The sequence below is a fragment of the Lycium barbarum genome, chromosome 1, assembly GCF_019175385.1.
Source record: "Lycium barbarum isolate Lr01 chromosome 1, ASM1917538v2, whole genome shotgun sequence".
Classification (NCBI taxonomy): domain Eukaryota; kingdom Viridiplantae; phylum Streptophyta; class Magnoliopsida; order Solanales; family Solanaceae; genus Lycium; species Lycium barbarum.
This window is the reverse complement of record NC_083337.1, coordinates 155,961,683-155,975,171: the sequence shown is the minus strand read 5'-3', so window position 1 is coordinate 155,975,171 and position 13,489 is coordinate 155,961,683. Positions and strand designations below refer to the sequence as shown.

Here is a 13,489-nt window from a genome sequence, read left to right as displayed (position 1 = left end):
GATAGTGCATATACAACAACAGTTGCTAAAGAGTCATCCCGAAAACTCAATATAAACTTATTTAAAATCCATGTGTGATCTGTTGTATACTCTATAATAGCTCTTTGACAATTTTTGTCAAATTGCATCTCAAGAATTGTAAGCAAAAGTACCAAAGTACAACTTCGTAATATTTGAAAGCTACAAATAATAGAATTTTCTTAATTCCTATAAAGAAGACTGAAGTTATATTTAACTGCCGGACCTCTCATTTCATGGATGAATGAATAGAAGTGGCTAAGGATAATGAATAAAGGAGAAGATCGTTCAAATAATGACGTAAAATGGTTCACACTTAGCAAGTAAGCCAGTGCATTCCCTAATGTATTAAAAATAACTGTATTTATAAAGATAATTTAATTACAGTTGTAATTATCTAAAAATTTAATAGTTAAATTTTTCGAATACGAAAATGAATAAGTGGAAAATAAAAAATATAACTTACGAAATATTAATAGTTTTATATAAGTTGTCAATGACAAATATAACATACTCTAAAAATATGGGGACTACGTTGGGGGAAAAACTATTATTATGAAAATTAAATTAAATTTTTTTTTTTTTGGTCAAAACTGAAATTTTTTTATTTCAACCAAGTAGAATTTGTACACCGCCTGCTCATTGGACTATAGAGACAGGACCTCAAGCAGAACCTATGAGTCTAAACATTTCTATGTTACCAATTTACTGTCCACTGGCTAAATTTCACTCGCCAAAGGTTACATTTAGTTAGCTTCTTTCAGTAAATCAGTAGCCATCTAACATGGAAAACTATTTAACTTAACTAAGCAGTCATGCCATTTACAATACCGTTGACCTGCAATATGGAGTTGTAGTGCTATTTCTCTCGTTCTATCCATACTACTCCTGCTTGTTTGTTGGAATCGTCTAGCATTTCTTTCTCTCCAAACATGATAGACAGTAGCTGTAAAAACAAATCTCAATATCGTCCACTTAGAGTTCTTGTTGTTCACTCGTTTTGCCATCCACTGAACCTCCGTGTTCCAGTCCCCTATTTGCCTTTTGATCTCCATCCAGTGTAGTAAGGTCTGCCAAATAAACTTGGAATACGAACATTCAAAGAACAGGTGCTGATGGGTTTCAGTGGCACCAATCGTACATAGCTTGCAGATTGGATCGACTTGTATCCCCCAATGAGCCAGTCTATTAGTTGTAGCCAGCCTATTCTGGATTGCCATCCAGAGAATAAATTGTTGTCTGGGTATGAGACCTTTTAGAAGAACTAGTGTTTTCCATTGGACTTTTGGGTATTGAGGAATAGAATCCTGGTAAGCCTGTTTAATGCTGAATTTGCCTCCTACTGAAAATTTGTCGAGATCGTCCAGATTCGGCCTCCATTTCCTGGCATCGAATATTTTCCTTACTAGCCATGTGACCTGCTTTGGTGTAACCATGTCCTGTAGATTTCTGTTTTTTATGTAGTGTATATGTATCCAGCGCACCCATAGCTTGTCCTTCTTCTTGGCGATGGCCCATAGCAGCTTACTGATGGCTGCTTGATTCCAAAGCCCAAAATTGATGATGTTGAGTCCACCAGTGGCCTTTGGTTGGCATAAAGTCTCCCAAGCAATTGGAACTTTTTTGGCATATTCATTTGATCCACTCCAAAGATAATTTCTGCAGATAGCTATGACCATTTTGTGGATTATTTTTGGTAGAAGAAAGACTTGGCTCCAATACGTTTGAATTTCAAATAATACACTTTTTATGAGTTGTAACTTGCCTGAATATGAGAGCAGCTTGGAAGTCCAGCACTTTACTCTTGCGATCATATTTTCAACTAGCGGCATGCACTGGTTGATAGACAACTTCCTGGATGCCAGTGGGACTCCCAAATACTTGAAAGGCAGCGTTCCTACTGTGAAGTGCAACTCATCAAGTAATTGTTGCCTGACCTGAGGAGTGGAACCAGCAATATACAAGTTACTCTTTTCCATATTTGCCTTGAGACCTGATACTGTCAAAAAATGTTCAAATGATTGCATCATCAGTTGTACTGATTCCTTATCAGCCCTACAACACATAAGGAGGTCATCAGCGAAACAAACGTGAACAATTTTTTGTTTTGCACATTTAGGGTGGTACTTGAAGGCTGGCCATCGTTGGAGTTGTTTCAGAGATTTGTTGAGGTATTCCATTACTAGTACAAAGAGATAAAGAGACATAGGATCCCCTTGTCTCAATCCCTTTTTTGCTGCAAATTTGGGAGTAAGCACCCCATTGATCAATAATGAATAGCTGACAGTTGTTACGCACTCCATGATCCAGTTTACCATTTTGAGGGGGAAGCCAAATTCAGTAAGTAGATGCCTAAGAAAGCTCCACTCCACTGAATCATATGCCTTTCTAATATCTACCTTGATGACACATCTGGGTGAAACTGATTTTTGAGTATAGCCTTTGAAAATTTCATGAGCCAAAATCACATTGTCTAAGATGTTCCTTCCTTCAATAAAAGTTGACTGAGAAGGGCCAACCAGGTAATCTACTATTTTTTTCAGTCTAGTAGTCATGACCTTGGCTATAATCTTGTATATAGTTGAGCAACATGCTATGGGCCTGAATTCCTTCACATAAGTAGGGTTCGCCACCTTTGGAATCTATGTGACGGTTGTGCAATTTACCTCTTTCAGTAGTTTCCCTGATACAAAGAATTGGCCAACTGCATTTATGATATCCTCGCCTACTATCTCCCAGTTTTGCTTAAAAAATTTGGCTGGATACCCATCTATCCCAGGTGCTTTGTCGTTTGGTAGATCATTCACAGCTTGAATTATTTCCTGTCTGGTAACTGGTACTATCAGTTGCTGTTGTTGACTCAGGGCCAGGCATGGTCCATCTCTCGCAGTAGTGATGTCTATACCAGGTAATCGCGGAGCAGATTCACCAAGTAAATTTTGGAAGAAATCTCTAAACTCCTGTTGGATAAGCATAGGATCAGTGAGTCTTTGGTTTTGTTCATTGCATATGCTTGTGACTTTGTTCCTAGCTTGTCTGGCTTTAAGTTGAGCGTAAAAGTATTTAGAGTTTCTATCACCGAGATTGATCCATGTAGCTCTAGATTTCTGTCGAAGTATTTTTTTTCCTGTATAGAGTCCCACTTTTCAACCTGTACATTTATATTTCTTTCCTCCTCTATGAGTATCTGGTTGAAATGGTCTGCATTTAGTTTCTCTTGTACTTCTCTCAATCTCCCTTTAAGTTCTAGCAGCTTTGTTTCAATAGTTGAGAATTCTCTGTGCATGCCTCTTGTGTAGAGCTCCAACAATTTAAGCTTCCTCCATACAGCATACATAGTGTATCCTCTGATTTGCCTGGCCCATACAAGCTGAACAGCTTGTTTAAATTGCTCTTGTTGCAGCAGTGCAAGTAGCAGCCGATAAGGCGCTTTGCCAACAGATCTACTTAAGGTAGTATTGATTAAGATTGAGGTGTGGTCTGAGCAGTGGGGCAGCATATAGTAAGCCCCAATGCCACCAAAATTCTGGAACCACGCTGCATTACCCAAAGCCCAGTCTATCAAATTGTATATCCTCTCACCTGCATCTCTTTTATTACTCCAAGAGTATGTACTGCCACTTTTGTTCAGAATTCCCAAACCTAAGTCATCCACACAGTCTTGGAAATCGAAAAGTTCTCCTTGGTGCACAGGTGCTCCGTTGATCCTATCATCTACTGTAAGTACGCTGTTGAAGTCACCCACTACCAACCACGGGCCACTGACAATAGTATTTATTTCTCTCAACTGAGTCCATAGTGGTAGTCTATCTGCTAAGGTGTGAAGACCATAAACAAACGTGACGAAGCTGGAGAAGTTGGAATTTCTGTCTTTCACTTTACAATGCATAGTTTGGCTGGATTCCTTTAGGATTAGGACATCCACACCTGCATTCCACATTACCCAAATTCGCCCATTTACAGCCGAACCATAGTTACAAGTATAGGTCCATCCTGAGCCAAAACATTGTTGGACCTTACTTGCTTTATTTTGTTTGACTTTGGTTTCATAACAGCCCAACAAGTCCACCTTATTCTTCTTTAGAAACTCTTTTAGCTCTCTTTGTTTAAAGGACATATTAAGTCCTCTAATGTTCCATGAACAAATTAGCATGTAGGAGGATGGGTTTTGGGATCATTTCTCTTATCCCTTTGTATTGGAGGATCAACATTCGTTATACCAGTTTGGGAACTTTGGCTAGGTTCCCGTATCTGAAGCTTTCCTCCCTGTTGAAGTCTGTTTTCCAATTCCTCAACATCGACTCTGTTTTGGCCTTTATCTTCGTGGTGCACAGCAGGTTTTTTCCCATTTTTGGCCTCCACAGGTTTGCCATAGTCCTCTGTAGGTTTTCCAGGACCTGCTACAGGGACAGTTTCAGCATTATTCAAGACAGTAGCCTGCACCAGCTTTGATTGCCATTCTTTCTTCTCATTCCTCTTCTTTGTTCTATTACGTTTCTTGCGAGTTGTTGGTTTCTCAGGAGATTTAACAGGTTCTCTACATGCTCCAATAATGTGCCCAAAGTGATTACAATCTTGGCAAAACTTTGGTTTCCAATCGTAATCGATAACTTGATACCGAATGCTCCCATCTGGCATCTCAATAGGCATTTCATCGGGAATTTCCCGAGTAATGTCCATTTCAATCAGCATACGAGCATATGAGATACATTCATATTGTGCCGTTAATCTATCAGTGCACAGAGGTTTGCCTAGGTAACTAGCAATGCGACCTAAGTTCTCCTTCGCCCAACAATGAACTGGCAGCCCTGGGAACATAACCCATAGTGGTATCACTCGCATAGGTTCCTTATCAATATGAAATGTAGGACTCCACTCCTTCAAAATCATAGGACGATTATAAAATGTGTATGGGCCACTTTGCAGTACTGCATTCTTATCTTCTTCACATGAGAATCGGAAGATGAAATACCCGTCATCGTGAAGAAGTACCTTAGGTGTATCGACGAATGTCCAGACCCCATAGACAAATTTCAGTACCTCTTTGAATGTTGGGTTGCCTCCAATCACATATCCAATCAGCGATGTGTTCCATTTTTGGCATTGTTGTTCGAGTTCCTTCGGATTAAGCTTAACCATTTTTTTACCGTCTCTGACCTCAGGTGGATAGAATTTGAGCTGCATACCTTGATTTTGCTTTCAATTTCCCCTAACCACCTCCGCTAAGGATTTACCCTTTTCCTCACCTTCAGCGGAATATGTTAATTTTCTCGCCGCTACTGTTGAGTTTGTCACCGGAGGGTCAGGAATTATAGATCCAGCACTGGTTTGAGGTTGTAGCACCGTGGGAGCACTGCCCATCCCGGGCATATAGTGAAACAGTTGCATAAGGGGTAGGGGTTGAGCAATTCCCGATGCCGGTGTAACCATTCTAGTTGTGCTAGTCGGCTGTTTAATAGACTCTGGTGGTGGAGTGGGATCTAGTGGTGGAGTGTGTTTAGGTGGAGGTGTAGGTGGTTTTGGTGGCGTCGGATCCGGTGGTGCCCTTCTCCGACGGGCCATGGCTCACGTTAGTGGTGCCTTGCTAAACGGGCGCCTGTAGAGCACCTTTCTCCTAACTCCAGAAAATGGTTAATTAGTTAGCAAATTATATTTTTATATAAAACATGAAAATGAAATATGAGTGACTACAATGTGAAAATGCAGGTTTACGACAAAACTCGGATTTTTAACTTTCATCTTTTTGTAACCATGACTTCTTCAATTTTTTTTTTTTTTAAAAAAGTTAAAAGATAATTCTCATATAATATAATAACGAAAGGGAAAAATTCATGAAATTGATCAATTTGACTCTTCTTTTTTAATCTCTCTGGATAATTTTTTTATTTGAAATTTATTACCTAAATATATTGGATGCGTGAAGATGCACCAAATTTATGCGGAAATTTTTAGTATTTTATTTCTTTCAAGAAAGAAAAAGATGAAGATAATAAGATAAAAACAACATCAACCTGGTGCAGTTATGCACGTTAGAAATGACTTCGTCGTAAACAATGTACATTACAAATATATTTATTTAGCGAATGATGAACTCACTTGATAGAAGATACTGCCAGGCACTGCGTCCAAAGTAAGAATAAACCAAGGGCCCAAGATACAGATATATTTGTTAACTTCATCAAATATCAACATCGTTTACAAAAAAAATTGTGTACGCACCACTGCCGTCAACCTCTTCGTTATTTGAAACTCAAAAACAGAGACTAATTTCAATTTCATTTCTCGTCTCTTTTGCCACTGTTGAATTTTTTATCGCTGGTAGAATCGCCGAGCCTCTAATTGTGGGTGAGCTTTATCCATATACATATATATTTCGGTGTTTATGCAATGGAGCAGTTAGAAGAGCAAATGTATTATGGAGTTTGACTAAGATGTATGGTGTTTTAATACTTTAGTTTCATACGGTGCTATTTGTTCTACATGAATTTGAAACGTTTTGGGCATCGTTTCATGAATATTGGCTTTGTAGTTTTACCAGTTACTTTTTTTTGGGAATAGATGGGGGGAAAGTTAGATAGATAGTGGGAGGAGTAATTAAGAGAATTTGAAAAGTCATTACAATGACCTGTTTGTTTGTCATAATGTAATTATAGTGTAATTACAAGCGTTTTGTTTGGTTACACAAGTGTAATTACACAATTAGTTTAATTTAAAAATAACATTTGATTATAAAAAATTTAAAATTAATATTTAAAATATATGTGCCTTTATAAATGATATTAAATTAGTTATTTAATAACACATTGTTTCTTGAAAATATGTCAATTAATAATCATATATTTGTAACTAATATTGTAAAAAATAATTGATATATAATTTCAAATTAATAATATTTTAATTTTAATTGATTATAAAATTTAAAAGCATACCTTTTTTGTGAGAACATCATGCGATTGGATGTTTGACAAAAAAAGAATATTTATAAATATAATGCCATAACATTATTCAAATGTTTGACAAAATTCTATCAATTGTAAGTGAAAAATAAACAGTATGCAATGTGAAATAACAAGTCGATAGTACTAAAGCAAATATTTTTAAAATAAAAAATATAACCCAAAAGAAAAATCCAAAAGAAAAAAATTTAACACAATACTCTTAAGTCAAATTCCAACGTTACATAAGTAAGTTTTAACGTAACATAAGTAAATACTCCTATAATTCAAAAGAAAGGGAAAATATAAGTGTATAACCTCATTCACAATGAAATTCTACTTTAATAACGTCATTATATGCCAAGTTTGTTAATGACTCATTCTTTCTAATATTAAGAGATGTAGTTTCAAAAATTAGACTATTAACACGATTATGCTAAATGAATAAAATAAAAAACTAAAAAAAATACGAGCAATTATATGGAACCACAAGAAGTAAAGGTTGGGAATGAGAAGAAATGAAATGAAATATAAATACTATAAAAATAAAAATAATTAAAAAGTAAAAATAAAAAAGAAATTAAATAATAGAAATAAAAAATAAATCAGAAAAGAGAAGAAACTAAAATAAAATAAATTAAATTAAATAATAGAAATAAAAAATAAATTAAAAAAAGAAAAGGAATTAAAATAAAATTAAAAAGAAATAAACTAAAAGGTAGCCCTGTAATTACAGGGTGTAATTACACCCAATTCTCAGCCCCCTCCCGCACCCCCCCCCCCCCCCATCCCCCCTTGAGAATTGGAGAGTGTAATCACACCCTCTCAATTACACCCAATTCCCACCTAACTGTATAATTATCTGGTCAAACAAACAGGTCAAACTGTGTAATTACACTCAATTCCAATTACCTGGGTGGCTTTCCAAACAGGCCCTAAAGGAGGTGGCACCGGTTCACAATGTTTGGAAGGGGAAAACAGCATTTAAAATTTGCCCATTTTAAAATTGAAAGAAGGCAAAATTCTATTAAAAGGGATAAATACTTATACTTGCTTTAGAGAGTGTCACATCAAAGGACTTTTATCCTGTATTTATATATATATATAAGATTAAAAAAAATTATGAATCCCCAAAAAATGTAAAATCTATTTTCACTTTCACACCACCCCTGCAATATCATTTTCCCACTCCCTCTGTTACATCGTCTGCCCCAACCCCACCACCTCCACTAACGTAGACTCTATTCATTTTCTTTGGGATGCTATTAATTAAATTGTTATTACAAATTAACCATCTCATTAGAACAAGATGTGCTACCAAACAACGGAAGGAGCAAGATTTGCTACCTAACAACGGAAGGACTTTAAATTATACTTAAATTATTACCTAACTCTAGGTAGTAAACTATGGTGGAACCTAAGAAAGAATGTGCGTTTCTTTCTTTAAAAAATATATGACGAGCTTACAAAATCTGTGCGTTTCTTTCTTTAAAGAATATATGACGACCTTATAAAATCTATCTTAATTAACTTTTCATTTCATTATAATGAACTTCTGGATGAATAAAAACTACCCCGTTCCTTCTACTAAACCATTGGGAGCACTAAATTATTTGCAAAATAATCTGAGTAATGATGTCTTTTTCAATACAAGAAAAGGACTTGTTCCTCTGGAGATACCGGATCTGCTCCAAATATTTATTGCAATTGCCAATTGGAAAAATTGCCAGAAGAATAGGAGGAAAGGGGAAGGGTGGTGATGGTATTAATGGCACATTAATGAACCACGGGAAACAATCATCCAAACGGAGGGTTCACGGGAAACAACCATCCAAACAGAGGGTTACCCTCTGTTTGGATGGTTGTTTCCCGTGGTTCATTAATGTACAGTATGGTATGGTACAGTATTGTGTTGTATTGTATTGGTGTAACGTGTCAAAGGTCACCGAGTCGTCGTAAAGGGGAATAGGTTGTTTTGCGCATCCAACAACTGAAAGACTGTACTGTATTAATGAACACAATGTTTGAATAGACTGTATCATTTGTTGTCGTTTAATAACATTTGTATTGTTTGGTTTGACTGTATGGTGTTGTATAATAACTTGTAAGTTTACTAAAATACCCTTAACTCTTAATTATAAATTAATTTATATATATTAATAAAACTCATGTAAAGAATAAAATAGGAACTTTAAAAAATAAATAGATCGTGGGTGGGAGTGGGTGGTTGTGGGGGTGGGGTTAGGTAGTGGTGAAGGGTAGTGGGTGTGGATGGTGGAGGGGCGGGTGGTTATGGGACGAGGGGGGGTGAGTTATTGGGGGGTGGGGTTAGGCGGTGGTGAGGGGTAGTGGGTGGCAGAGGAATAGGGTAGTTGGGTGTGGGGGTGGGTCGTAGGGCAGGGAGTGGGGTGGGGTGAGTATCGGGGGTGGATGGTGGAGGGTGGGGTATAATGGAGAAATGAAATACGTAACCACGGAAAAACCACCAAATCCGTAGTTACAAAATTGGGACTTTTCATGGTTATATAACCATGAAATGAACCACGGGTTTACAACACCATACCACATAATTTAAAAATAATGAAAACAAATATAATTTCATAGAAAACCATACATTAATGAACCACGGGAAACCACTGTCACACCCCGACCTCGTTGGGGTGTGATGGGCACCCGACCCTTACTTAGGGCCGAGCGAACCCTCAGACTCTCGCTGCACATAAAATCACGTCAACTTTTTTTTTTCTTTAAAACAAATAATAAAGTACATAGCAAAACTTTTCTTTCAGAAATATTCTTTCTCGTGGCTTTCAAGTCGAACAAATTTGTGATCATACAAAATTCATTACGTACACAGACCGACAACCAATACCCACGACACTGTCTGCAAAGTCTCTAATAAGATCCCAAAAGCATAACATACAGAATCTGACTCGGCAGCACTCCGGGAACAAATGGAGCTTGCCATCTGCACTGGAACATCTTCCATCTGTCCTCAACTCAACTGGGAGTACCTGCGCGGCATGAAACGCAGCCCCCGAAGAACAGGGGGTCAGTACGGAAATGTACCGAGTATGTAAAGCGGAAATATAACAATATAAGCAAAACCGAGCCAGAAGTATAGAAATAGAACAGGTAGTATCGGATCCAAGTCCGAAACGGAAATACAGAGTGTGTGGCCAGGACCACGATATATATCATAAGCACGGGGTGTAGCCGTTTGAATCGTGATATGAAACAGAGGTACAAAGCCTAACTGGCAGGATCATCGTGCGGATCGGGGCACAGAGTGCGACTGACATACCCGCAACCGAAGCTAGGGGTGTAGAACTATAGCCTACTGAAGCATAGTCCGGCTCAATCATGCAGAAGCAACACCAACAGAATCATTCTCCGAATCCGCTGTCCAGAAATGTAACAGGCAGAACCATGCATGCAGAATCATAAACTTACACAAGCACAGGTAGTATACATTTACCTCAGGTTTCGGCCCTTTAGTGAGGGGCGCAATGGACAGTGCACTGGGGTGTGCACGAATAACCAGGTCGCCACAGGGTCGCCTCTAGTGCACAAGTCATACCCAAGAGGTTCCAGCAGGCAAATACGGCAGTTAGAATGTCAAAATGCTTTACTTTCTTTTGAAAAACATTTTTGTTTCACACATATAAAAGAATCAACGCACAATTTCCGCGGCCATAAGTCCAGCGGTCGCTACCACGCATACCGCGGCCAAGTACCCAGCGGTCACTATCACACGTACCGCGGCCAAGGGTCCAGCGGTTATAATCACACATACCGCGGTCGAGGGTCCAGCGGTCACAATCACACATTTGACATACCGCGGTCAAGGGTCCAGCGGTCTATGTCAGGCACAATCACAAGTGCGGCAGACGCGGTCAAGGGTCCAGCAGTCAATGCCACACGTCCGGCATGACGCGGTCAAGGGTCCAGCTGTCAATGTCGGACACGCCGCGGTCGAGGGTCCAGCGGCCAATATTACATATGCGCATATTCACATAACTAGCCCGGGACTCGGTAAAACAGAAAACAACCATACAGAATGCCAAATTATCACTTTCCCAACATAATCACACACGCCAGGATCATACATCACACAAGATTCAGGTATACCAAAATCGTATATCAGTAAGTACGGGAGGTAAGTAGTATCAGGGTAATATTTTCAAAACGTTTTAGATGTCAAAAAAAATATTTTATAAAGCTCATAAAGGTGGTCATAGCACCTATCGTATAGTAAACAACATAATAACCAGGAGCTACCTGCGAGCTCCGGACACGAGTACATTGGCTAAAGCCATACAGAATTTATATCAGGGTTTCTGTCCCCGTAATTGTTTCCATGAACATTAAATCAATTCAGGTTCGTTAAAATAACTCCCGTTTAGTAGTCGGAACAATAGCCATAAGTTTCCTCGACTTATCGTATGGGAATAAGACAGACAGAACAATAAGAGAGGCATCGGGGAATAGCGGGCCCACCTCGGGCCAAGTCGAGGCGGCGGACAAGAATCACGCCCATTAGACTCTACGGAGTCATCCAGGAAGGTTTCATAGTGATCGGGTTACATTTGTACAAGTTATGGAGGTTTAACCACTTTTCTAGCAAAATGCGCCTTTTGAAATTCAATTGAATTGAATTAATAGTACCAAAAATCAATCTCGAGTTTCTATGAGCAGAATCGCCCCCGAGGCTCCGATCTTGACCTAGTACATCTAGGACATGCCAAAGAACAAAGGGGAAGACTTTACATACCTCGATTGCGCCTTACGCTCGCTTGGCTTCAATTCCAATTTCGTCCAGAATCTACAAATGATCATGTTTACCAATTGTCAATTTCAAGCTTTTCGAGAATCTAAGCTTAATCACATAATTGCCTACCGAAATTTCGGCAGCATTTTCCCTATATATATGACATCCCCGAGACTTAGCTCGGCTTAATATATCAACATAGCAACCCAACAACAACATCACTAACAACAACAAGCATTACAAAACACATAGTATGGCATAACTAGCCTTGTTTTCCACATGGTCCAACAACTTCCACTTCAACTTCACAAACCCAAACTAGTATCAACATTTCCATATTCATCATTAATCAAGACCATTACAATGTGATTTGGAAGTATTTCATATCATTTCTATACAATATTCACATGATATACAAAATATACAAATTTTCCACCAAACCATAATCCATCCAAAACTTCAAATCTTCAACATACATATTCATAACATATTTCCACCTTCCAATTTCATCAACCATAATCATAATTCACATCTTAACAACTTCATTTCCATAATATCATAAAATCATATTAAAATGACATAATCTTCTACAATCAATTTCAATACCAACGGACGAATTTATATCGCTATTTTCCCGTTCTATTCCGCTGAAACTTTAAATAAACTTGTTGGCAATGAAAAAGAGCCTTAATCATACCTTAAGTGCACAGCTACCACGTCCACCCTCTTATTTTTAGTTGATTTTTAGCTCAAATCGAAGGCAACGCGACGTAGAACACTTTTCTCTTCATGGACTTCGGGGCTCAGATTTTTATCAAACTTTATTTATCTCTCTAAGTCTTTCCTCCCTCTATCTCTATAGAATTTTCTGGATCTTTTCTGATCTGAAAATGTGGAGGAGGAGGCTGAAACCTCCCTTAAATAACAAGGAAATGGGCCTGACCCGGATTGGAATCGGGTTGGGCCCATTTCACTGCCCAGCTTGACCTTTCCGCCTTAAAATGTTCATATCTCCTTATCCCGATGTCACCTATAGGCCCACGACCTACCGTTGGAAAGCTATTTCAATTATCTACAACTTTTATTTCTGGGCGTTTTCCCAAATTCCAGACTTATAATGCCGTTTTTGCCCCTCCAAGTCAGGTCATCCGAAAACGTTTTCTTAAAAAATTCGTTTGGAGGGCTTCCACTTTGATTTGGCCCCAAGGCCCTTCACAAGTTGTGTTTTACTTTACATATGCGATTCATATAAATTGTCACGTGTCCCAAAAAAAATATTGACGTGTGGGCCCCACCTCAGTTAATAATCTGACGTTCAAAAATACGGGATATAACAACCACCATCCAAACAGGGGTTAGAGATAAGAGGAGAAAGAAGAAAGAAAAATACTAGAGTTTTCTTCAACTTTTTACAACTCTTGATTTTTATAGGGTAACGGGATGGATGGATTTATTCTAGTCTTTATAAATGATAAATCTTGTAGAATACAAAGGTTCTTGATTAAAATATTTACCTTGGAGGAAACCTTAGGAAACTAGATTGCCAAACCAAATTCTTGAAGGTTTCTTGATTGCAAGAATGAGTTTCTTGCAAGATTGAAGTGTCTAGGTTCTTTAGCGATGGAGGTAGAGAGAAAAATAATAGTCTCTTAGGGTTTAGAACAGTGTTAGGGACGTTTTTACTTCATACAATAATAAAATAAGGAGTCCCAATTCGAGTAGGAAAAGGCTAAAAATGTAACCCAAAATCTGAAAATTCTGCTCC

The 13,489-nt window shown here is 38.2% G+C and overlaps 4 protein-coding genes across 4 annotated transcripts; all 4 read right to left on the bottom strand.

Moving 5' to 3' along the window:
• Window positions 1-797: 797 nt before the first annotated feature.
• On the bottom strand, window positions 798-2,573 carry LOC132616816 (uncharacterized). Its single transcript, XM_060331504.1, has one exon. The coding sequence runs from the start codon at window positions 2,571-2,573 to the stop codon at window positions 798-800; it is 1,776 nt and encodes a 591-aa protein (XP_060187487.1).
• An 87-nt stretch (window positions 2,574-2,660) lies between these two features.
• On the bottom strand, window positions 2,661-4,135 carry LOC132616812 (uncharacterized). Its single transcript, XM_060331492.1, has 2 exons — window positions 3,098-4,135; window positions 2,661-2,978 (listed from the first exon to the last, which is right to left on the bottom strand). The coding sequence occupies exons 1-2, from the start codon at window positions 4,133-4,135 to the stop codon at window positions 2,661-2,663; spliced, it is 1,356 nt and encodes a 451-aa protein (XP_060187475.1).
• Window positions 4,136-4,164: 29 nt separating this feature from the next.
• LOC132616806 (uncharacterized) lies at window positions 4,165-5,157 on the bottom strand. Its single transcript, XM_060331488.1, has one exon. It carries the CDS (start codon window positions 5,155-5,157, stop codon window positions 4,165-4,167), a length of 993 nt encoding a protein of 330 aa, XP_060187471.1.
• A 60-nt stretch (window positions 5,158-5,217) lies between these two features.
• LOC132616802 (classical arabinogalactan protein 4-like) lies at window positions 5,218-5,580 on the bottom strand. The gene has a single exon (XM_060331474.1). It carries the CDS (start codon window positions 5,578-5,580, stop codon window positions 5,218-5,220), a length of 363 nt encoding a protein of 120 aa, XP_060187457.1.
• Window positions 5,581-13,489: the final 7,909 nt, after the last annotated feature.

Bases quoted from the DNA above. Each gene is read 5' to 3' on its own strand.
- LOC132616806 (XM_060331488.1), bottom strand. From the start codon at position 5,157: ATGGTTAAGCTTAATCCGAAGGAACTCGAACAACAATGCCAAAAATGG.
- LOC132616816 (XM_060331504.1), bottom strand. From the start codon at position 2,573: ATGACTACTAGACTGAAAAAAATAGTAGATTACCTGGTTGGCCCTTCT.
- LOC132616802 (XM_060331474.1), bottom strand. From the start codon at position 5,580: ATGGCCCGTCGGAGAAGGGCACCACCGGATCCGACGCCACCAAAACCA.
- LOC132616812 (XM_060331492.1), bottom strand. From the start codon at position 4,135: ATGTCCTTTAAACAAAGAGAGCTAAAAGAGTTTCTAAAGAAGAATAAG. The intron at 2,979-3,097 runs GTGATAGAAACT...CTTATCCAACAG, and splicing joins AGCTACATGGATCAATCTCG to GAGTTTAGAGATTTCTTCCA.